We start from the raw sequence: 25,774 nt of genomic DNA on the forward strand, positions 1-25,774 counted from the left end.
TTATTTTCGGGGAAACAGGGTAGTAGTAGCAAATGTGGCAGTCATAAAGTGAATGTAGTTTTTTTAAGCAAAGCCATTGTTCACTCTAGGGTGATTTTTTGCCAGAAACTGGAAGTAAATGCCAGTTTCTGGCAAAAACACCATAAATCGAGGTACCGAAAATGGCTGTGAATGTGGGCTGCATCCAAAATGCAGTCATGTGACCAGGGGGGGCAGACATCCAAATCTCGAAACCAGGTTGTAAGTATTTTTGAGGGGTGTGTAGTAACTTTGAATCGTCATTAAACAACCATTGTAATTTGAGAACGATCTGCAGCACCTTTTTAAATTTAGTATTTTGAATTTACTCTCTAAAGCAGGCTCAGGAATTCTGGGAGTCGAAGTCCACAGGTCATAAAGGGATCATCGTCCCCCACCCCTGCTCCAAAGCAGGGATGTCAAACTCAAGGCCTGCGGACTGCATCCAGCTCGCGGGATGCTTAGATCTGGCCTGCGGGCCCATTCTGGAAACAGCGAAGGACTGGCCCGTGGTGCCTCTGCACAGCCTTCCTGAGCTCTGTTTTCACCAGCAGAGCACTGCAGGAGGCTGTTGCAGCCGAAAACGGAGCTTGGGAGGGCCATGTGTGATCCTCGGCACCTTGGCCATGCCACCCCCCACCTGCCCAAGGTCAAACACAACCCTGATGTGGCCCTCAATGAAATTGAGTTTGACACCCTTGCTCTAAAGGTACAAGTGCACGCTGTTTATTGCTTTCTTCTCAAAACCATCCACTTCCTTTAAATTAGCTGCAGCAAATAAATGAGGAAGTCACTGGGGAGGACCCAGTTGTCGGCGAAGAAATTATCGTTCTTTGCTGACTTGCTTCTGCTCTGCAAATCTGGCCTATCTCTGTTGCTTTGCGGACAAGATTTTTATCTCACAAATGTTTAAACCTCTTCCATTTAAGGAAGCTACTTCGAGTTGCCTGAAAAGAAAATACACATCTACCTGCAACCGCAATCTCAGAACTTGATGGTTGGACAAATGTTAATTCTTCAGTGTGAAGCCACGGGAAATCCCATGCCACAGTACCAGTGGTACAAAGAAGAATCCCCGCTTCCTAATGGAGAGAAAAAGGCTTATGTGGTGAGGCTTTTTTTCCCCCCCTCAGCTACACTGATAAGGAATTGATGACATGTTTTACATTCAAAGCCTCCTTGAAGTAAACTCTTCAAGAGTAACTCTGAAATTCAGTAAATAAAATAACATGTTCATTAACCCCCTAACGTTTTGCCATTTGCATGCTGATAATAGGTGCATGGTTCTCTGTGGAATATTGCACTCTGAAGTGAGTTTAATTGCTTGTATCCTATATCCCAAAGTATTTACTGGCTGAGAGGCTAAACCCAAGGCTTTTAATTATTTAGCATGACTGCAAAGTCGACGCAAGACTATGCATGAGCCTTAACGCAATGACCTCCATTAAGTTAGTATTGGTTTTATGAAATGCTTGGAATGGAATAGAATGGAATGGAATGGAATGGAATGGAATAGAATAAAGTAGAATAGAATAGAATGGAATGGAATGGAATGGAATGGAATGGAATGGAATGGAATGGAATAGAATAGAATAGAATAGAATAGAATAGAATAGAATAGAATAGAATAGAATAGAATAGAACAGAACAGAACAGAACAGAACAGAACAGAACAGAATAATGCTGCAGAATTTGGTAGATTTCCCAGTTATAAAAGGTCCTTTGTGCTCTCTGAGCACAATTACAATTACTATTACAATACAATACAATACAATAATACAATACAACACAATACAATACAATGCAATGCAATGCAATGAAATACAATACAATACAATTCTTTATTGGCCAAGTGAGATTAGACACCCAAGGAATTTATCTCTGGTGCATAAACTCACAGTGTATATATAAACAACAAGTAATAGGTCATAGTCATAGTTACAATAATTAATCATAAGTTACAAACAATAATTGAATACTATTATTCTTGGGCATTAATGTTGAGTGTAGAAAGTTATTACAAGTAGTCCTTGACTTACTACAGTTTGTTTAGTGACCGTTCGAAGTTAAAACGCCATTGAAAAAAGTGACTTAAGACCGTTTTTCACACTTACGACTATTGCAGCATCCCCATGGTCATGTGATTAAAATTCAGACACTTGGCAACTGGTTCATATTTATGACAAGGGTCACATGTCCCAGGATCATGTGATCACCTTTTATGACTTTCTGATAAGCTAAGAGAATGGGGAAACCAGATTCACTTAACAACATGTTACTAATGCTGCAGTGACTCACTTAACAACTGTGACAAGAAAGGTCATAAAACAGGGCAAAATTCACTTAACAAATGTCTCACTTAGTAATAGAAATGTTGGGCTCAATTGTGGTCGTAAATCAAGGACTACCTGTATTTTCCCTTAAATTTGTATAACACAGAGAGCACCTTTTTTCTTTTGTGGGAAGACAGTTCAAGAAAGATGGAATCAAAGTTTGGAAAGATTTGAATATATTTAACATAGTGTAAATATTAGAAGGAAAAATAGACACCAGCAATCTCTATTACGATATATAGATAGTCCTCAATTTACAGCCATTCATTTAGTGACCGTTTGAATTATAAGAGCACTAAAAAAAGTGACTTATGACTGTTTTTCCACACAATCATTGCAGCATCCCCATGGTCAGAATTTGAACACATGGCCAGTTACCATGTTCTGGGGTCATGTGATCACCTTTTGTAACCTTCTGATAAGGAAAGTCAATGGGGAAGCCAGATTCCTTTAACAACGGTGTTACTAACTTAACAACTGCAGTGATTCACTTAACAACTGTGGTAAAAAAGATTTTTAAATGCGGCACAATTCACTTAACAACTGTCTATTGTTATCAATAGACATTTTGCATTCAATTTGGTTATATGTCGAGGACTAACCGTAAGCACATTTTTTTTCTCTCTCTGAGGAAGGATTTTTTTAAATGAGTCTTTGTCTGCAATTTGAAAGGTTTCTCTTCTCAGTGAATTAGGCTACAGAATTTGTAGCTTCAGATTCAGGTTGCCAGAATGCAAACGTTATTGAAATGTATTCGATAGTATTGCTGTAATAAAAAGAATGAACTTTGGTGACTGCCCTTACTAGAAAATGTGTGGTACTCTTGAAGGTATCCTGCGTAGACATTGAACATCAAGGAACCTATTGGTGTCGCGTGTACAATAATCAAGAAAATGAAGAAAGCAGAAAAGTGGAAGTAACTATAGGTAAGGAGTCTAATAGTAAATTTAATTAAGCAGTAAAGTGGTATGTAGTTCAATGTGGCATTGCTTATGTTCTTCAGTGTAAGAAATTACTAATGGGATTGGTTATAATTAACAGGGCAGTTTTTACGGGACTTGTTTTCTATATACAGTAACTTAAAAAATTATCCCTTGGAAAATTAAGGTCTGAACTTAGTTAGGTTCTTATTTGTTGATGCTGGACCCCAATGCAGTTGACATTCTTGTAACAGTCATTTTTTTTTTTAATTTGATTTATATGCCGCCCTTCTCCGGAGACTCAGGGCGGCTTACAATGCGTTAAGCAATAGCCTTCATACTTTTGTATATTTATACAAAGTCAGCTTATTGCCCCCACAAACTGGGTCCTCAATTTACCTACCTTAGAAAGGATGGAAGGCTGAGTTGACCTTGAGCCTGGGGAGAATTGAACTCGCAGTAATTGCAGGCAGCTGGATGTTAAATGCTGCCTTAGGAGGCATTAGCCTCCTATGCCACTCAGGCTCCTCATTATTTTATAGATTTTTTTTCACTTGCAGAAAATCTTGTTCAAACTATGTAATTATTGTGTTCCTCTGAATGTCAAGATTGCCACCAACATAGGATAAGCTTTATGTCCTAGGGCCATGATGCTGAACCTGTGGCACACGTGCCACAGGTGGCAGGCAGAGCCATATCGGTGGGCATGCAAGTGTTGCCCTAGCTCAGCTCCAGAGGGCCTCCAGGGGGGAGGCCGTTTTCGCCTCTGGAGCCTGGGGAGGACAAAAAACGGGCCTACCAGGCCCACTGTGCCATCACGTGCCAAAAGCGAGGGTAACGTGGAGGGCCACATGCGCATGCGCAGGGGGGCGTGGCGCATTGAATTATGGGTGTGGCCACGCACATGCATGACTCCCCCCGCGCTCCCCCTGCTTTTGGCACATGACAGCAAAAAAGTTAGCCATCATTGTCCTGGGGGGGGAAATGATAAGATCTCTGTGCTATTTATCAAATTTCTAACCCTGCTACCATATTCACTTGATTTCCTGATGCTTATACATGCTGTGTGGGAAAGGAATATATATATATCAGTAATGTTACCCACTATTTGCATTCTGCTGGGGGTGTATAAGTAGGCTATGCATAATGTCAGAAGATTCTCAATAATCCAGATCATGGTTGTCCCAGTGGTGCTTTTCCAAAAGCCAACTGGACTTGGTTACAGTTCTCATCCAAGAAGTTTCTCCACTTCAGTAACAGAACTAAGAAAGCTTCTTGGATGAGAAGCGAAAAATTTTCAAGGAAAAACCAAGACAGTCCAATTGCCTTTTGGAAAAGCACCTTTGGGATAAGATACCCATAAATTTTCATTTTTAATATTTTCATTTTTCTTAACTTTTTAAAATGTATTATGCGCTGTGAAGGAAAACACTATATGTAGTATAACACATCTACATATAATGATTATATAAAATGTATATGATTAATTTTAAGTCAGGCTACGACCAGGCCTCATTTCCGTTTTTAGTTTCTAATTGCATGAAAGAGACTGGATTTCTAGTAGGTAGACAGTCAAAACCTGCTATAGAATTGAGATTATATTGTCCTTCCGTAAAACACTGCAAGTTGTTTGCATTATGAACAGTTTATTGTTCTGTAAGCCCTTTTAAGTTTATAATGTGCCGTGGTCACTATTGGTTGAAAGCCTCAGTATCAGGGGTGAAATCCAGCAGGTTCTAACAGGTTCTGGAGAACCGGTAGCGGAAATTTTGAGTAGTTTGGAGAACCGGCAAACACCATCTCTGGCTGACCCCAGAGTGGGGTGGGAATGGAGATTTTGCAATATCCTTTCCCTGCCACGCCTACCAAGCCACGCCCACAGAACCGGTAGTGAAAAATTTTGACCCCTGCTCAATATTCTGTGTCCATTGTTGATCGCTCTCAGCTAGACATGCTAAATTATATGTATCAGCCCTTCGAGGTATACCAGACTAGGAAACCAATGCCATGTAGATTGGTTCTAATATTATTGTAAAGCTATAGTAATAGAATCTTGCAAGTCTGTATACATTTCCCCTTCTCTCCCTTCTTCATGTGAATTAGGGAGGAGCCTGTTTGAAAGATTTACTCATTATTTTCTTGATCGTGGCTGATGCCTTCTTATCTGCCTATTACACTGATAGCAATTCTATTTAGGGTTACTCCACATGCCCTCTACACTGTGTTTGTCTACGTGATTTGCAGAGAACGTGATTTGCGTAAGCTCCCTTTAGATCTCTGAACAGTGGCAGAGGAATAACTGACTTCGCTGTTCTATTATAAATATGAGGTTGGCTCCATGATTTTAGAAAAAATAAAAGTATACAATGAAGAAGGAATATTTTAAATGCCTTCAATGTTTCATTATGTATGCCCTTTATGAATTTGTTGCCAAAAAAAAAAAAAAAAAAAAAACCCTCTACACACATATTCTGTTCAAACCTGTCCTGGTTTCCAAGTTTGGGATTTTAAATATCCTCATATGCATCTGCCTTTATTAGATCCTTAGGCAAATAAAAAAAAAATAGATCCAGTTTTCTCTCAGTTTGGCAGACACACATTTAAGTATGAATTATGCAGTAATGCTTGGCTCTGGACTTGTTGGAAATGTAAATATAACCTACCCCCTATGTGTATTCTTTGCCTGTCACGAATAAAATCAGAAGCTTCACTGTAGCATTCTTTTCTCTTGAAACTCAAGGTGGAAAATCTGTTGCAGTAGAATGCACGGAAGGTAACGTTAATCAAATACTGTACAGCTTTCTGATAAAACCTAAAATAATGACAATTTGGTGATTCTGGGATCTATAGCTGGAATGGAATGTTGTGCTGTATGAATGCCAATGTGATGCCATATCCTTGCACGAGCTGTTCATTTCTTCTTTACATCTTCTACTAATTGTACAAAGTTAGTCCTTTCCTTTGTCACTAACTTTGTAAGCATTGAAGACAGCAATAATTAAACATCGTTTTCTTTCTGCTTTTAATTTTAATTTTTAGTTAACTCATAAATCCCTTTTCATATATTTATTTAAACTGTATGTTAATTTTTCTTTGTTTCTTTCAGATGAATTAAATATCCTTGCAAGACCTGGTAAGTTTATTATACGGGATAACATAAAAACTGCAGCTCTTTCTTTATGTATGCTCATATACTGGACAACATATATAAAATCTTTAGGATCTTTGCTCATTAATAGAAATTTGCTTCTATTAATATTGTTATTGATGGTGCTCATTATTTTTTTCAATTTTTAAATATATCATTGAATTTATAATCAATGTTTACAGTATATATGTAATTATTCATGCTACACAATAGTTTAAATGTTTCCCTGGCCTGCTATAAAAATTAAAAGTAGATATTAGGTGGAAAGCCAATGCTACAAGATAAGTTTAATAAGTTGGTTTATTTAATGTGGTGAGCTGAATCATATCTATTTTGACCTCCTAAATTCATTATGAGAATCGTCCTCCAGTAGCTAAAGACTTGATGTTGAGCAGCTACCAGAGATGAAATTCAGCAGCTTCTGACAGGTTCTGGAGAACCTGTAGCAGAAATTTTGAGTAGTTCAGAGAACCGGTAAATACCACCCCTGACTGGCCCCGCCCCCATCTATTCTGTACCTCCCGAGTCCCAGCTGATCGGGAGGAAATGGGAATTTTGAAGCAACCTTCCCCTGGAGTGGGAAGGGAAGGGAGATTTTGCAGTATTCTTTTCCTGCTACGCCCACCAAGCCACACCACACCCACAGAACCGGTAATAAAAAATTTTTGAATCCCACCACTGGTGGCTATGTATAGGTAGATATCTCTTTCTTCTTTAACCATGGGGCATCATAAATATGTATCAGCTATTAATGTATATCAACTACTGTATTATTTATACATGATAAGATGATTCAGATACTAAGTGAAGATAGTATGAAATGAATCATACTGTTGATTGATATGCTAAAACTAGCACAGATATATAATCAGGTGCTTGCTAAATCCAAAGAATTATCAAATGATACTTCCATTAAGAATTATGCCAAGTATTTTGTTCCCTCTCTAAAAATCATGTCAGTTCTCTTACATATTTGAATTTTGACAAGTATTGCTCTGGGTTCTAAGCCACTTTCTTTGCGTGAAATGTCTTTGTGAGTGTGTATTTGTCCTTAAGATTGTAAGTTGCACAGTAGTAATAATAGAACAACGAAAAACAAAAATGTTTTGGTTTTCAGTTTCCAATGGCCAAGAATCTTTTACTAGCTCAAAAGCAGGAATTAGAATCACTGAAAGCTACATTAGGTTTATATAATGAGCTTGGAAAGATATTTCTGATTTTCATAGTCAGTTCTCTGTGGGTAGCATTGTTGGAATATTTTCATGACTGATAAGAGGAAAGTAAATGATTTTGCAAGGAGTTTCCTTCGCTTAGGAACACTTGGGAACAGCAAGATTGTAGTATTAGGATCCAATTTTTAATTTCTGGGAGCATAATCCTGCTTTCATCATTCTAGAAACAGAAGTGTAAAAATTCCAAGATGTTAAGTATTAGGAATATTTCTCTCCACCATTAGATAAAAATATCAAAAGAGAGCTTCACAAATTATGTTGGACACAGATTGTGGCTAGAATGCAGTATTGCAGGCTGACTCTGCCCACAGCCAGGAGTTCAATTCTCACTGGTTGAAGGTTGACTCAGCTTTCCATCCTTCCGAGGTTGGTAAAATGAGGACCCAGATTGTTGGGGGCAACAGGCTGACTCTGTAAACCACGTAGAGAGGGCTGGAAAACACTATTGGACCAGTAATATAAGTCTAAGTGCTATTGCTATTGTTATTATGGGATCTTTATTTGACTGTTTACATTGAATGCTCTGATAAATGGAACATTGTTTGGTTTTTCTGAACAGATTTTATCTTACTCACATTGCACGAAATTCCAAAACTTATTCCATTATTTAATATAATGTACTAATTACATTAAAATACTAATTCTAGCAGATCGCTAAAAAATACCCAGACAGCTACTTCTAACAAGCCCAGAAAATTATAATTACTTCAGTAGGGAAGATTGAAATTTTATTTTTGTAACCTGCATATAGGTAATCTTCGACTTACAACCATTTGTTTAGCAACCATTCAAAGTTACAACAGCACCCAAAAAAAAATGATCTATGAGTGATCCTCACATTTATGTTCATTGCAGCATCTCCATGGTCACATGATCAAAATTTGAGTGCTTGGCAACCAGCCTGTATTTACAATAGTTGCAGCATCCGAGGCAGGGGTGGGTTCTACTTACTTTTACTACCGTTTTGCAACGGGATCGCGCATGCGCAGAAGCTTCTGATGACATCAGGGTCAGTGGGCGGAGCCTCCCACCGGTTTTACTACTGGTTCTATAGAACCGGTGCGAACCGAGGGCAACCCACAACTGATCCAAGGGTCATATGATTGCCATATACAATCTTCACAGCTGGCTTTCGACAAGCAAAGTCAATGCGGGAAGCCGGATTTGCTTAAGAATCATGTGATTCACTTAACTAATGAAGCGATTTTCTTAAAAAAGACTGGCAAAAAAAGACGTATAATGGGGCATGACTCACTTAAAAACCAAATCTGGCTTAGCAACAGAAATTCTGGTCCCAATTTTGGTTGTAAATTGAGGACTGCCTAAAATACATATCAATTACCTTATGAATTTATAATACAGATCAGTCTAGTAATGCTCAGTTTTAAAAGTCACCTAAGCAGAATTCCATCAGGAAGTAAAACTGGGATAACTCCAAGGAACAGGATATTCCTTTTTTAAAAATTAAAACCCAAACATTTCCCTTGTTAAGAGCAAGAGTGATCCAAGCTGAAGAATATTTGAGGACCCAGATTGTTGGAGGCAATATGCTGACTCTGTAAATTGCTTAGAGAGGGCTGTAAAGCACTGTAAAGAGGTATATAAATCTAAGTGCTAAACAGGGGTGGGTTCCACTTACCTTCGATACCAGTTTGCAATGGGAGCGTTCACACGCGGCGCTTCTGTGCATGCGCAGAACACCCGTGATGACGTCCGGGTGGGAGGGCGGAGCCTCCCACCGCTGCTACTACCGGTTCGCAAGATCCAGAGCAAACCAGTAGCAACCCACCACTGGTGCTATTGCTATTGTTATTATTTGTAAATTTTTCTGACATTGGTGAATCCAAAACTTTTTTCATTCTTTCTTTACAAAACAGATCTTGAACAACCAACTGAGAGACAGTTTGGTAAGTACTTTACATTCCAACCAGGCAAATCCTTATTTTTTTATTATTATTATTATTATTAAAATGCTGCCCATCTCACTAATACAGCAATTCCGAGCCTTTATAATACAGAGATGATGTATATCTAAGGTAGTGTTTCCCAACCTTAGCAGCCTTAAGATATGAATGGCTGTGAATTCTGGGAGTTGAAGTTCACATATTTTAAAATTCCCAAGTTGAGAAACATTGATCCAAGACAAAAGCCTTCCTCAGCCTGTTTTCAACAAATTATAGAAATTCTCCCATTCTCTAAATATTCACTTCTCAATACCAGATTATTCATTTATACAAGCAAAAAGAAACAGGGCAATATGATTCTGGCCAAGTTTACAAAAAAAAAATCAGTATTTTCAATATTTAACCATGAATTAAAAGAATTCTGTAAATTAAAAGAAGAAAACCCTGTATTTGTAGTTTGCGATTGCTGTCTGATGCAGTCTGCATATTCTAGCCATGTTATATATTATCTAACCCAAATCTCTTTATTTCATGTTTTATGGTACCATAGAAATCTTCACAGTTCCATGATTTGGACTGCAGCTTCCTCTTACCTCCCAATTTTGTCTTTGCTTAGCAGTAAGAAGATAAGGAAACAAGTTCTATTCTAGGTATACAAATTTAGATATGTAGATTTATGCTTCCCTATTATTTATTTAGATTTATATTCTGCCTTTCTTCCAGGAATTTAAGATAGCTAGCCTTACAGGAGTAACACTGTATAGCAGCATAATGGAAGAACTCTCATGCAAATTAAATTTTCTTTACACAAAGTTGACAGATCCAGAAGGGTACACCAGTGGGAGAAAGACTGATGGTACAAATTCTGAATTTGCAGGAGCCAATTCCATCATTGACTACATTTGTTTAATATAATTGCAGCAGCAGCCCATTAAATTTTAAATTTAATTTAATTTAAATTTCAAAAATTAAATTAAATTTTAAACCATACATGCTCCTTTATAGGCAATACCCGTCATCATTGCTCAAGAATTATTGAAGTCTAAAAATAGTTTATTTTTTAAAAAATGCTTTCTTGTAACTTCAGAACTACTAATTAGTTAAATTAAGTAATTAATTCAGACAAGCTTAATTTCTTGCTTCATTCTTTGTTTGAAATTTGGCTTTCCAGAAAAGGTATTTAAGCTCATTCTGGGAAAGGTTCCATTAGAATTTGATTATTTGTTTGGCAAAGAACATTTGTTTATACAAGGGATTTAAATATAGATGTGAACAACAAAAGGTCAGTGTGTTTCCTTAGCACAATAAAATGCAAACTATTTGTATGATGCTATATAAACATCCTCAGTGCAATGGAAACTAGCTGGGCTATTGCAGTTATATGAAACAAATGCAATGTTGGAATTTGCTCCTGCAAATTCGGAATTTGTACCATCAGTCTTTCTCCCACCATTGTATGTGTCAAGTTTGTGTAAAGAAAATTTAAATTGGATGAGAGTTCTTTCGTTGTCCTGCTATGGAGTGATATCCCTGTAAGCTACTTTAAATTCCTGAAAGAAAGGTAAATTATAAATCTAAATCAGGGGTGTCAAACTCAATTTCATTGAGGGTCACATCACGGTTGTGTTTGACCTTGGGGTGCTGGCGTGGGCATGGCCAGGGTGGGCATGGCCAACTCGATGTCATTCGTATTGGGGGCACCTATGGTGGCCCGAGCGCTCTGTCAGCGAAAACAGACTCCCAATCTCCGTTTTCAGCTGGGATGGCCTTCTGCAACCCTCTGCCAGCAAAAACAGAGGTTGGGCGGGCCACATGAGGCCCTCCCAAGCTCCTTTCTTGCTAGCAGAGGGTTGCAGGAGGCCATCCCAGCCGAAAACGGCAATTGGGAGGCCATTTTCACTGGCAGAGGCACCGTGGGCCGGTCCTTCTCTGTTTCCAAGGTGGCCCCAGGGCCAGATCTAAGCAGCCCGCAGGCTGCATGCAGCCTCCGGTCCTTGAGTTTGACAACCTTGATCTAAATAAATAATAAAGAAGGATAAAATCTACATATTGTAATAGCACATGTGATTTAAAAGTGATACTCCCACCATTACTATAAAAACTGTTCAAGAAAGCTGAGCTTATTCAAAGATGAGTCAAGAATCTGGAATTCCTATTCACAAGTTTGACAAGCAATGAGATAGCAAAGCAAGAGAGCATTTAACAAAATGCAAAATTCCCAACTGGAAGTACAATTCATGCTGTCTGTTGTTTGTATTACATCTGGCAGTTTGCAGCCCATTTTGCTAATGTATACTTTCTCTTTGGATGAAATCCTATGCTATCCGTAAAAAAGGTCCGTATTAAATCCCTCTGTGTTGTATTAACCACCCCAAACAAGTGATAATTGAACTCTTGAGAGTGTGTGGTCATTTGTAACTCTGTCTCCGTGAAATGGCTGTCATTGAAATAGATCTTGATATATTGTATTTCATCTATAAACTATGTGTTCAATCCCTAAAGCTACAAGGATAAACAGTAAATATAAGTCCAATGCAAAGAAATTGGTTTGCAATGGTTTCAGAAAAACGATTAATTTTTATTATACCAAAACCATTTTTTAATGCTTTGGTAAGGCCACATTTGGAATTCTGCAGCCAGTTTTGGTCACCATGATGTAAAAAAGATGTTGAGACTCTAGAAAGAGTACAGAGAAGAGCAACAAAGATGATTAGAGGACTGGAAGCTAAAACATATAAAAATGGTTGCTGGGATTGGGTATGTCTAGTTTAATGAAAAAGAAGGACTAGGAGTGACATGATATCAGTGTTCCAATATCTAAGGGGCTGCCATAAAGAAGAGGGAGTCAAACTATTCTCCAAAGCAGGGGTCACCAACCTTTCAGACCTCAGGGACCACTAAATTCATAACTTTCAATCCTCTGGACCACTAATATGAATTAGTGATGAGATGGGGTCCTTCAGGCACTTAGTGTGGCTGCCTGTTAACAAAGAGAAGCACCCGGGGTCAACCCTAGTTTTGTTGTCCATTGCAGCTAGGAATCTCAAATACAACCAAGAATGAATGTTTGTCTTGTAGCCAGCCCGGGCGCTAGATGCCTCCCCCCTTGCAAACTCTTTCTCTTGAGGAGCCCGGCTGAAGTTTTGTGCACCGCTCATTGAAGAATCTGGACTCCCAAGGAGGGAGGAAGGGGCTGGAGCTACTAAACAGGCAGCCAAGCTAAATGCCTGAAGGACCCCATCCCATCAGCAAGTGGGATTAATTGCTTTGGCAGGCCGTATCCGGCCCAAAGCCCATAGTTTGAGGATCCCTGACTTAGTGCAATATAAAAAATGCAAAAATGCAAAGATTTTTCTGCAGATCACCAAAATTTTCTCATGGACCACCAGTGGTCCACGGACCACCAGTTGGTGACTGCTGCTCCAAAGCACCTGAGGACAGGACAAGAAGCAATGGGGGGAAACTAATCAAGGAGAGAACCAAACTAGAACTAAGGAGAAACTTTCCTGATAGTTAGAACAATTAATCAGTTTGCCTCCAGAAGTTGTAGGTGCTTCAACACTTGAAGTTTTTAAGAAGAGATTGGATATCCATTTGTCTGAAATGGTGTAGGGTTTCCTGACTGAGTAGGGGGTTGGACTAGAAGACCTCCAAGGTCCTTTCCAACTCTGTTATTCTGTTAAAACAAGGCAGGAAGTGAGCCTGAACTTGAATCAAATTTTGGACTAATGTTTGCCCTTGCTTCTGTAGTTGATATTAATGTGATTTGCCTCTTTCTCTCCAAATACGCTTCATTACGCATTCATTAGCTGTGGTGGCTGCAGGCTACTTCTGCTGATCACCAGTTGCCACAGTTTGGCAGATTGAATGTCACCAGGCTCAAGGTTGACTCAGCCTTCCATCCTTCCGAGGTCGGTAAAATGAGGACCCAGATTGTTAGGGGCAATATGCTGACTCTGTAAACCGCTTAGAAAGGGTTGTAAAGCACTGCGAAATGCTATATAAGTCTAAGTGCTAGTGCTGTTACACATTTTTTTAATGGGGAGTTACTTATGTAAAAGATACCATGAAGTCTTCCTATGAATTATCATGCATGTTAATTTCCTTGCATGCATACTATGGAAAATCTATTTAGAAACATGCTTTGGTTTCTCCCTTTGTAGCAGTAGATAAAGTGGCACTACTGATGGGGAACATGAGCTACTATAACCATCCCAAACTCAAGGCTCCGTTAGTTGATGTTTACGAGCTGACCAACTTGCTGAGGCAGATGGACTTTAAAGTGGTCTCCTTGCTGGATCTGACCGAACCTGAGATGAGGAATGCAGTGGATGAGTTCTTACTGCTCCTGGACAAAGGTGTCTATGGTAAGAGTTTGATTTGGTGGCCAATCAAGCTGAGTTTCAGTTTGATTGCCAGAATGTATCTTTCATGGTTACTTTATTTGGCCGAATTTGGGTTTCTACAATGAGGAGGAAATTGGACTGGATAGCATAAACAGCCTCTTCTAGCACTGTGATTCTCTGATTCTAATAACGTAAACAAAAAGCATCACTTTGTAAAATACATAAAAAATGTACGTTACGTTGGTTGTAAGTTGAGGACTACTTGAAACATACAGGTAGTCCTCGACTTACAACCATAATGGAGCCCAAAATTTCTGTTGCAAGACATGATGTTGTAAATCAAGGCACTCATGTGACCAGACTTAATTTTATGACTTTATTATGGCAGATATTAAGCAAAAATGTCATAAATCACAGTCACATGGCCATGGAATGGTGCAACCAGCTGTTGGGACCAGTTGCCAAACAGCCAAAATGAGGTCATGTAGTGTTTAGGACTGTTTTCAAGTTGGAACGTGGCCTTCAGTCTGTAATTTTTTTTCCTATTCATTTTGTGTACGCATGTGAAAATGTCTTTTGCTGTTTAATCAAGCATAGTCTGCTCTACCCAGTGCACCTCTCTCTCATGTTCTTTTTGCCATCGCTCAATCTTTTAAATGAAGAGGCCGTGGGCTACAACCTCTCAAATCATCGATATTCCTTTTACACGCCTATTACTTTTTCGAACTGATTGAAAAATGCACGTCTCTGAAATCTCACCAGTATATTATTTTTCGTAGTTGTCATTACAAATACTTTTCACCAGGCCAGGATAGGAAGAGCCCAGCTTCTAATAGTACATAAATATAGTCACGCATTGGTTCGAGTTGGACGTGTCTCCGCAATAGATGCTAGCACACAATGTGAAGTGGTTCTATATGCAGCTTTTTCATTGCTCAGAGGCTCAATGCTTGATTCACTTAGTTCCTCCTGATCTGACATTCAGAATGCCTTTCACTCTTCATGTGACTGAGCCAACAATCGCTCTTGACAGGAAGATTTATTGTAATAGCACTCACAGCTTTTCAGACCGCAGCATTCTTTGACAATCCTTTTTAGCAGCGGCTTGTTAGGAACATTCAGATCACTCGCGGCTGTCGATGGGATGTTGCAGTTGCTTCGCGATCAGGATCAGCCGTGCTTGAATCCATTAACTGTGGGTGTGTTTTTATTTATTTATTTTTAGATTGAATTTGTATACCCGCCCAACCCGTACATAGGTAACTCCGGACAGCTTACAAAATTTTAAAAAGTCACGGTATAATAAAACTCATTTTAAAAAAACCCCACACGCACCTCCCTTGGCAGCAACAACCCATAAAATCAGCCACTTGATCGGATCCCTCTCCATTAGTGGGTACCGGGCCTACTGACAAAGCTATGTTTTTAGGACTTTTCAGAAAAGCAATAGGATGGGGGCAGGGATGGGCTGCTGGCGGTTTGCAGGGGTTCGGGAGAACCTCTAGCTAAGATTCTGTGTAGTTCGGAGAACCCCCAAATCCCACTCCTGGCTGGCCCTGCCTAGCCCCTCCCAGGAATCTACATGTGGCCCGTTTTGGATGCAGGTAAGTGCAGGGTGCACACGGAGGCTCAGGTAGGGCGAAAAACGAGCCTACCGGAAGTAGGGCCAGAGGGCCTCTGGAGCATGGGGAGGCCATTTTCACCCCTCCAGAGCCCGGGGAGGGCAAAAATGCCCCCCCTGCCATGGTGCAGGAGGCCGACCACGCCCACCATGGCCATGCCCACCCAGCAACCGGGCAGAGAACCCCTTGCTAAAATTTTTGAAGCCCACCCCTGGATGGGGGAACTATATCTCAGGGGGAATGATATTCCATAAAGAAGGAGCCACCACCGAGAAGGCCTTTTTTCATGGCCCCATTGATGGTAGGAAGGAATCCCTAATCAAGGAAACCCATAGCATGTCCTGCCTTCCTGTCCTGGTGGGCCGGGTAGATATAAGAAAATATTTTAATATTTTAATGAAATATTTTGAAAGTTCTAGGTCACAACCTATGAAAATCCAAACACGGCAGAAAGAGAACCATGTTTCTTATCATGAACAGTTTGATTCAGAATCCATATGATGGTGTTATCTAGAAATTATTTAACAAAATAATGTTTTGCATAGCCAAATATTGTAAACTTCTCTAAAACCTGTGAAATCTTGTACAGCTAATAGCTAAAGGTTTGGTTTTTTTTTTTAAAGACTCAGTAGTTTCTCTTCCATTTATTAAAATAAGTGTTCAGGGGAAAAAAAGTAAAGATACATTGTTCAGGGGGGAAAAAGTAAAGATACAATACCACTTCCTTTCAAGGAGCATTTTTGTCAAAATAAGCTTGACTCCTGGGCACTTAACAGATATTTGCAGGCGGATTTCTTGACCGCAATACGGAAGTGGTTTGCTTCTGCATTGTATTTTTCTGACTTGCTATTTGTTTAATTGAGTGAACATTCCTTGCACACTCTGAAAGGAATCAAGGGAAGATGATGTTAGAGCAACCACCGGCAGTGATGGTTATGAGCATTATGAGCATTGAGACTCAATGCAAAACATCCTTAAACTCATGCAACACTATGTTGGGTTGAGAAGGCTGCATTAAAGCACAACATCCTTTGCAACCAGCCGAAGTAGGTCCTTATCCTAATATCTCAAACATTTTTTATTAAATTATTAAATATTATAAAATACAAAATATGAAAGCAAATAGAGGAACATTAAGGAAGGAGGGGAAAGAGGAAACGGAAGTAGGAAGGGTAGGAAAAAGAAAAGAAAAAGAAACATTGACTCCCTCTGTTGCAGTAAAATAAAACTTCAAGTCACAACTTTTTGTTTTTCCATAATAATATAAACAAGTCATTTTTATAAAGATCTATCAATCTTATCTGTAAAACCCAAAGTCAAAGTTACATTCTTTTCCACATCAAGCATGAAATTCAGAAGCAGTTTCCATGTGAAAACAAAAGTATTTACCGTATTTTTCAGAATATAAGACACACTTTTTTCCCTCCTAAAAGAGGCTGAAAATTTGGGTGCATCTTATACTCTGAAAGTAATGCGCAGTGCCCAAAATGGCTACCTGGAACAGCTGCTGCCTTCTCTTACCCCTTCTGTGCTTTGCCTCCGAGGATCAGCTGTACTTTTGAAGCTGTTTTTCAGCCCCAACACCAGCGAAGCATCTTCCGTGCTTTGCCTGCTTTTCTAATTGCTGCTCCCTCCGACAATCAGCTGTACTTTAGAAGCACAGCCCCAACCTCAAAACCAGTGAGCGAACTAATGTGCTGGAACTAGCCAGATGAATACCTGGTAGGTAGAATTTTTTTTCTCCCTATTTCCCTCCCCAAAAACTAAGGTGCGTCTTTTACTCAGAAAAATATGGTATATTCTTTTCTTTAATCAGAGTAGTCAGTTTTGCCACTCCATCAACTTCTGCAACCATTTCTTCCATGGTAGGTATCAAAGTGTCTTCCCATTTTTGTACATATAATAATCTTGCTACTCTCAACATGTATAGTAACAAAGTTCCAATTTTTTTCTCCAGTTCTTTTTCCATTAGTCCCGAAAAGAAATGTTCTGGTTTCTTTTCTATCTGCATTCTATCTTATCCTAATATCTCGACCTAGATTCCTTGTTTATTTAGCAGTGAAATTAAATGAATTGTTTTGCTTAGCAATCTTGCTTAGTATAATTGTTAAATGTGTTTTGGTTTTCTCACCCCCCCAGGTCTATTATATTATGCTGGGCATGGCTATGAAAATTATGGTAATAGTTTTATGGTTCCTATTGATGCTCCAAATCCCTATCGAGCTGCAAACTGTCTATGTGTACAAAATATCCTCAAACTAATGCAAGAAAAGGATACTGGCCTCAATGTATTTTTACTGGATATGTGCAGAAAAAGGTATGATATTGCTTTCAACACTGAAGAATTCAATCCCGATAATTCAGGGCCCAAGATAAGTAGCTGTATGGATTCTACAGGAAGAAGCATGTTAAATCAGCTAGCTGAATACAGGTTTCACAATTTTCCAGTTCTTGGGAAATTTTTTTTTTTTTAAACTTGGTTTTCAAAATAAATGCAAAATAATACAGAATAAAAAGAAGGGGTCCTTGGTGTACTCTGGACTTGAGACAAGAACCTCCTCCTTTCAACCCTGAGCTACAAATATTTCCCTTTAAAGAAGTATTTCTTGGGCAGTTATGTTTTGCTGTTGTGTAAGAGACTTGATCTGCCTTCAAAGTTAAATGGTAGACATAACATGATTACCAGATGCAAACCAAAGCTCTTTAAGAACATTGAATGTTTCCTTCCAGCAGATAAAAGCTCAAAATCAGTGTTATAGAACAGAGGTTTATTTTCCTATAGCAAAGTGGTGTCCAGCCTTGGCAACTTTAAGACTTGTGGACCTCAACTCCCAGAATTCCCCAGCCAGCCATGAAGTCCACAAGTCTTACGATTGCCAAGGTTGGACATCCCTGTTATACAGTGGTGGAATTCAAGTAATTTAACAACCGGTTCTCTGCCCTAATGATTTGTTCCAACAACCAGTTTGCCAAACTGCTCAGAAAGTTAACAACCGGTTCTCCCGAAGTGGTGCGAACTGGCTGAATCCCACCACTGCTGTTATAGTAATCCCTTGCAGGGATCCATCAACTTCTCTTCATATTACTAGAAGACTTTTGCAGATTACAGATTAACAGAGTTGGAAGGGACCTTATAGGTCATCTAGTCCAACCTCCCACTCAAGCAGGAAACCCTACACAATTTCTGACAAATGGCTGTCCAATCTTTTCTTGAAAGTCTCAAGTGATGAAGCTCCCACAACTTCCGAAGGCAACTTCTGTTCCATTGGTTGATTGCTCTCACTGTCAGAAAGTCCCTCCTTATTTCTAGATTGAATCTCTCCTTGCTCAGTTTCCATCCATTATTCTTTGTCTGGCCTTCAGGTGCTTTGGAAAATAGCTTGACCCCCTCCTCTCTGTGGCAGCCCCTCAAATATTGGAACACTGCTATCCCGTCTCCCTTGGTCCTTCTCTTCACTAGACTAGCTATGCCCAGTTCCTGTAACCGTTCTTCATATGTTTTATTCTCCAGTCCCCTAATCATCCTGGTTTCTCTCTCTGCACTTTTTCTAGAGTCTCATCTTTTTATAGCGTGGTAAGCAAAACTGGATGCAGTATTCTAGGTGTGGTCTTACTAGGGCTTTATATAGAGTGGTATTAGTACCTCACTTGATCTTGATTATGTCCCTCTGTTAATGCAATTTAGGATTGCATTGGCTTTTTTGGCTGCCGCTGCACACTGCTGGCTCATATTTAGCTGGTTGTCCACTAAGACTCCAAGATCCCTCTCACAGTCACTGCTCTTAAGCCTGGTTTCACCCAGTTTATATGTGTACGTTTAGTTTTTCTTATCTAAGTGTAGGACTTTACTTTTCTCAACATTGAATTAGCTGGAAAGGCAACTGTGCTTGTCCTGTGTGGCATCACCCATCCAACAACTCTGTTTTTCTTCACTAAGGAGTTGGTCTTCAAAATTCTAAACAGGCCAACCTCTCTTCTCTTTTGTGGTCCATAAGATAAGTTGCATATATTGATTATTCTTTGTTCACAACTTAACACAATTAAGTCCAACTCAAACATTTTCAAAGAGTCTGTAAATCAGTTCTCAAACCATTTGTTTCTGAGCAACTTTACTATCATTTACTCATCTTTAGAATAAGCCAATGAAAATAGTGGGATCTAAGTCAGTCATGATTAATTCAGCCCATTGGTTTCTATGCAATGCAGAGACATTTATATTTAGAGGTGTTTTTAAAAGTTTTTCTTAATTGTTAAGTTTAGAAAAGCCAGCAGAAGAGGAATGAACATTTTGCAAGAGTTGTCAAAAATAGTCAAATATGTCTCTATTCATTAAGTATATATTTCCTGCCATATTGCTCTAGTAACATATAAAATTAGCTTTGCCCTTTTCAGGATAATGTTGATTTGCATCTTATGAAACTAAACTATGGAAGATATTTGCCAAACTACCACTGGCAAGCAGCTCAGCAATGATGGCATCATTAGAGAAAGAATTCTGATTTGTGTATCCACCCCTGATCATCACCACCACATAATCACTGTTGCTCAATCTATAATTTCAGCCAGTAACTACTGAGTAGTATTTCCTGATTACTCGGGCACCCATCAGAAATTATGGATGCTCCATCACTGGAGGCTTTCAAGAAGAGACTGGACAATCATTTGTTTGAAATGGTATAAGGTCTGCTGCTCAAGCAGGAGGTTGGACTAGAAGACCTCCAAGGTCCCTTCCAACCCTATTATACTATGTTAAGTTCTGAAGACCAGTGCTATTCAGTCAGCCAAACATATAAACAGTCAGCTCAGGGATAATATGACTCCACTTAATGAACACCATAATAACAGTATTCTAAATTAGTTGAAGCTTCTGAACTGTGTCTTCAAGGACATTGAAGATACTGTAGTAAAGCAGACATGAGTGATTGCACCAAGCCATCCAGGACACCAGTTCAATAAAAATAGATTGTAACAGTATTTTAACCAGACAATGAAATGGTGATATAGCTCACTATTTCAACCAACTGCTGTGATATGTAGAAGAATGATAAATGTATAATGGAAAAGGGCTTATAAGGGTCTAGAAGTGAAGCAAGCACTAAGTAAGACAACAATCTGTTTGTTAAAGAAAACTGGAATCATCAGATTGCTTCTAAAAGCCAGTCTCCTAGTATTTTCAGCATAGTATAATCAATCCAGAGGCATTTGTTTAATTATGTGATTATCCAATATTGTAAATCTCTTTTCTTCACTGACTTAAAGAGAGTTTTGGGTCCTTGCTATATGTCAATATGTCCAAAGATTGTAGCATATATGAAATGGCTTAAAAGACTGAATTTCAGATTCCAGTCCTATTTTTCAAGACTTGCCTTCATTCTCTCCTTTAATTAAAAAACAGCATGAATTGTTTACCAAGCTGATGGAAGTACTTCACACTTCTGCCCAGGTATCCATTGGCAGATTCTTTCACAAGGGAGTGAAAGAAAAAGATTTGGAAATAAATAACAACATGCAGGAGTCATAAAAACATTAATTGTTCTATTCTTGTTTGAATATTCTATTCTGATTCAGGCTTTTTTGATCATTTTGATTCTTGTGTTTATTGAAGGAACGAATATGACAATACTGTTCTCGTCTTGGATGCCCTGAAGGTTACAGCTAACATTGTTTTTGGATATGCCACGTAAGAATAGCTATTAAAGTATTTATTTTTTTAAAAGTGTGGTAACTTATTTTAATTTCTAACTAATAATAATCTCTATTATCTTTGGGTATTACATGAATAAGATTCTGATTAGGCTTTAGCCATGCTTTATAATGCATGTTAGAGGTTAAAATCTGTTTTTATTCACGATCATTATTCAAACTGAGTGGGCATCAAGAGATATTTTTCATTCCTCTGTCACTGAGTCATGGACATGATTTTCAGTATTATAAAATATTGAAATATTAAACTCATAAGTCTCACCTCTTCCTTGCAAAAGAAATAACTGACTGTATTTCTTGATCTGAATATTAGCATCTTTTTAGCCACTTGATGAAAAACTTGCTTTTAAGACTGAGGAGATTGCATTTAGTTTAGTGCGAGACATCTTACTACCTACATTGTTTTCTCCCTGTGTTGAAGAAAAGAACACATTAAGTCTCAGCTATGCTGAGAAATCCCCTGAATTCTAAATAGCAGCTATTATTCTTCCTGAGAGAAGACAAATGGAGGGAGATTTCTTAAGGCCGCATAATGTATCTATGACAAGAGCTGGGCTTGAATCCAGATAAGATCCTGTTTATGGAAACTGTTGGCTCTCAGAACTTGGAGGACTCTTTTTTCAGACTTGGCAGCTATGTCCTCTGACACCATGGCTACAAATTTGTCTTATGAGACAGTATATATGTGGGAAGGGTTCACCATTGGCTTCCACCTCAGGAAGAAATACTATTATGCGTAGATAGGTTTTTTCAAAGACTCTTTCTCTGTGTGCCAAAGTCACTGTGAAGAATGAAGCTGGCCTGCTCAGTCACTTACTCAGTCCATCAGTCCGCCCATCCGTCCGTCCATCCATCCATCCATCCATCCATTGAAAGAGTCAATTAGATGGCCTGTGGCTTCTTGACATGATGAATTCTTTTCCATCTGTCTGATCAGTTTGAACAATTAGAAATATTCCTGCTGTACCATCTGAAGCAACGCTACCTCAGAAGTTTAACCTTTGTAGTTTAGACGCTACATGATACAGATGCCTCTCCCATCTATGGTGCTAACATGCTCTCTACGTATTGTCAAGGTGCCAAGGGGCAGAAGCTTTTGAAATTCAGCAGTCTGGATTGGCCAATGGGATTTTCATGAAGTTTTTGAAGGAACGTTTATTAGAGGACAAGAAAATTACTGTGCTGCTGGATGGTGTGGCAGAAGGTGAGAAAAACCTACCAGAAATAAAAAGAGATGTTTATGGATTAATTGTACAATAGTCCTTGCTTAACAATTGCTTGTTCGGTGACAATTTAAAGATATCACAGCCCATGACTTGTTCTCATTATTGCAGCTGTTGCAGTGGTCATGTGGTCACAGGTGTTTGGCAACTGGATTGCAATTATGACATCACAGCAACCCACGGTCACATGATTGCCATTTGCAAACTTCACTGCCGACTTTGGACATGCAAAGTCAATGGGGAAGCTGGTGGAAAGTCATAAATAGTGACCATACGACCATGATGGCAAACCTATGGCATGCGTGCCACAGGTGGCACGCGAAGCCATATTAGTGGGCACACCAACTCAGCTCTGGGGCGCATGCGCGTGCCAGCCAGCTGATTTTCGGGCCTTCTGGGCCCACCAGAAGTAGGGAAACAGGCTGTTTCCTGCCTCTGGAGGGCCTGGGGGTGGGGGGATGGGGAAGGCCCGTTTTTCTTTCTTACCTGGCTCCAGATCCTCTCTATTTATCTGGGAAGGGCGAAAACAGCCTTTCCCACTCCCTTGGAGGCCCTACGGAGGCTGAAAGGGCCCATTTCCCAACTCCCAGTGGGACAGGAAGTGAATTTTTTGCTGTCCCCCAGCCTCCAGAGACTCCTAGAGAGGCTCCTAGAGACTCCTAGAGAGGCTCTGGAAGCTGGGGACAGCAAAAAATGTCACTTCCTGTCCCACCGGGAGTTGGGAAATGGGCCATTTCAGGCCTTTGGAGGGCCTTCGAGAGAGTGAGAAAGGCTATTTTCGCCCTTCCTAGATAAACAGAGAGGATCTGGAACCAGGTAAGAAAGAAAAACGGGCCTACCAGGCCATCATGTGCCAGGAGCAGGGAGGGAGGGTTGCACGCGCATGTACGTGGGCACATGTGTGCGTGACCCTCCCCCGCCCCCCCTCCTGGCACGCGATGGCAAAAAGGTTAGCCATCACTGCCATACGACATGTTTAACAACCATATGAGATAAACCTAACCACAATCAGAAATACCAAAAATGCCATTGTAAGCTGGCACATTCATGTGACATCATACTTTATGATAGTGACTAAGTTGCCTGTCCCAATTACCATCGTTACGTGAGGACTACCCATCTATATATATAAAAGCGAAAACCACTCACGCATTAATCACGAAATCTCCAGAACCGTAAAGCCTACAAACTTGAAATTTGCCATGTATGTTCCTCTCGGCTTCTAGGTGCTCACCAAGAAAGGATTTTTAAAAATGACCATCAGAGCATTAGTATTTCCTACCTATTTCCACGCTCTGATGCTAATTAGTTAGACATTCTACTCCCCCTCCCAACTTGAAAATAACTCTGGAGAGAATGGGATAGCATAGGACAGGCTTCTGTGGGGCAAGCCTCATGGAGAGAAGGGGCTAGAAAGCCTGAGGGAAAGAAGGGGATAGGATAGGAGATGTTTCTGTGGGGCAAGCCTGAGGGAGAGAAGGGGAGAGGCTTCTATGGGGCAAGCCTGAGGGAGAGAAGGGGAGAGGAGAGGATCTATAGGGCCAGCCTGAAGGAGAGAAGGGGAGAGGAGAGGCCGATCATAACTACTCATTAATTTTCAAACTCTGTCGATTTATCAAGCCTCATCACATAGTTTCGTAATGGACCATGGGTATTCAGCTAGTATTTTATATACTCTACTTAGAAGGAAAATTACAAGCAAGGCTTTATTTGGCAGGGTTTTGTGGACTGGAAACTTAAGTACTATTGATATACAAGAATGCATTCCAGGAAATTACCCTATATTTAGGTTTTGATCAGTTCATAAATTCTTTCCTATATCTGACTCACTAGTTACGATTGTCACCCATAAGAACAATTCTTTTGCATGGCCTCACTTGGTATTTCATTTGGTTCTAACACCAAGAGATTAAGATTGTGAAAAGCTAGGTATGCCTTGTTTATATAAGCTTACTTGTTTCTTTATCAACCTGGAGGAGGGTTTTTTTGCTCAAAATTGTCCCTCAAATGGATTTTTGCCATATTGGAATACAGATACACATTTTAAACAAGCATCTGGAAGCCTGTGAGTAAAACAGCCTGGGGAAATGGTGCAATTTTGGTGGAAACATTATTGGCAGGGAAAGAATTAGTGAAGTGTGCACCTGTCATTTTTCTATTCAAAATCATCCCTTTTTGCAGCTTTTTATAAACAAAAAGGAAGCCTGTCAGAGAATTTGCTGCTAGCATTATGAAAAATGTTTAATGTGCCTTCATTTATTTAGAGGTTGTTTTTAGGTTTTTGTTTGTTTGCAAAGTAAGAAAGGATTGGAGAAGGAAATACCTCGATCTTTGCTCTTTCATATAGATTCTGCAGCTGGTCACAACTGCTGTTTATGAAGTCTGCTGCTATTTTGTTGCCATTTCTTTTACTAGAACTAATTTCTCTGATAATCTCGGAAAATCAAGGAGTTAGGTACTAAATGTATTTATTTTATTTTATTTATTTTATATTGGATTTCTATACCGCCCTTCTCCCCAAGGACTCAGGGCGGTGTACAGCCAGATTAAAAAAACATGCAGAACAAATATTAAAAACAATTAAAAGATATATAAATTTGGCCCAATTAAAACTCATTTACCAATTAAAAACGTTTAAAACATTTAAAAACAGTTAAAAATTTCATCTTAAGCCAGCCCGGCTTGTTTAAATAAATGGGTTTTAAGGGCGCGACGGAAGGCACTGAGGTCTTGGATTCTCCTTATCTCTGGGGGGAGCTGATTCCAGAGGGTAGGTGCCCCCACAGAGAAGGCCCTCCCCCTGGGGGTCACCAGCCTGCATTGTTTGGCTGATGGCACCCCGAGGAGGCCCTCTCTGTGGGAGCGCACGGGTCGCTGGGAGGTCGTCGGTAGCAGCAGGCGGTCTCGCAGATAGCTAGGCCCTATGCCATGGAGCGCTTTAAAGGTGATAACCAACACCTTGAAGCGCACCCGGAAGACAACTGGGAGCCAGTGCAGCTCGCGCAGGAGCGGTGTTACATGGGAGCGCCATGCTGCTCCCGTCACTACCCGCGCTGCTGCGTTCTGGACCAGCTGGAGCCTCCGGGTGCTCCTCAAGGGGAGCCCCATGTAGAGAGCGTTGCAGTAGTCAAGGCGAGAGGTGACGAGGGCATGAGTGACTGTGCACAGGGAATCCCGATCAAGAAAGGGCCGCAACTGGCGAATCAGGCGAACCTGACAAAAGGTCCCCCTGGTTACAGCCGTCAGATGTTCCTCCAAGGACAGCTGCATATCCAGGAGGACTCCCAGATTGCGAGCCCTCTCTGTGGGGGCCAATGACTCGCCC

At 39.9% G+C, this 25,774-nt stretch overlaps 1 protein-coding gene across 2 annotated transcripts in view; it reads left to right on the forward strand.

Annotated features, from left to right (window-relative positions):
- MALT1 (MALT1 paracaspase) overlaps window positions 1–25,774 on the forward strand; it is a 53,306-nt gene that overhangs the window by 16,708 nt on the left and 10,824 nt on the right. Inside the window, exons 5-13 of one of the 2 annotated variants that reach the window (XM_034442460.3) lie at window positions 948–1,126; window positions 3,181–3,277; window positions 6,012–6,044; window positions 6,378–6,404; window positions 9,529–9,558; window positions 13,719–13,922; window positions 17,663–17,840; window positions 21,129–21,203; window positions 22,303–22,430. In XM_034442460.3, the coding sequence (XP_034298351.2) occupies window positions 948–1,126; window positions 3,181–3,277; window positions 6,012–6,044; window positions 6,378–6,404; window positions 9,529–9,558; window positions 13,719–13,922; window positions 17,663–17,840; window positions 21,129–21,203; window positions 22,303–22,430 (951 nt within the window). The remainder of the gene's footprint in view (window positions 1–947; window positions 1,127–3,180; window positions 3,278–6,011; window positions 6,045–6,377; window positions 6,405–9,528; window positions 9,559–13,718; window positions 13,923–17,662; window positions 17,841–21,128; window positions 21,204–22,302; window positions 22,431–25,774) is intronic. The other variant, XM_034442461.3, reaches the window with a different exon arrangement.

This window comes from Pantherophis guttatus, chromosome 2, assembly GCF_059756535.1.
Source record: "Pantherophis guttatus breed Tessera chromosome 2, ASM5975653v1, whole genome shotgun sequence".
In the NCBI taxonomy this organism is placed as follows: Eukaryota; Metazoa; Chordata; class Lepidosauria; order Squamata; family Colubridae; genus Pantherophis; species Pantherophis guttatus.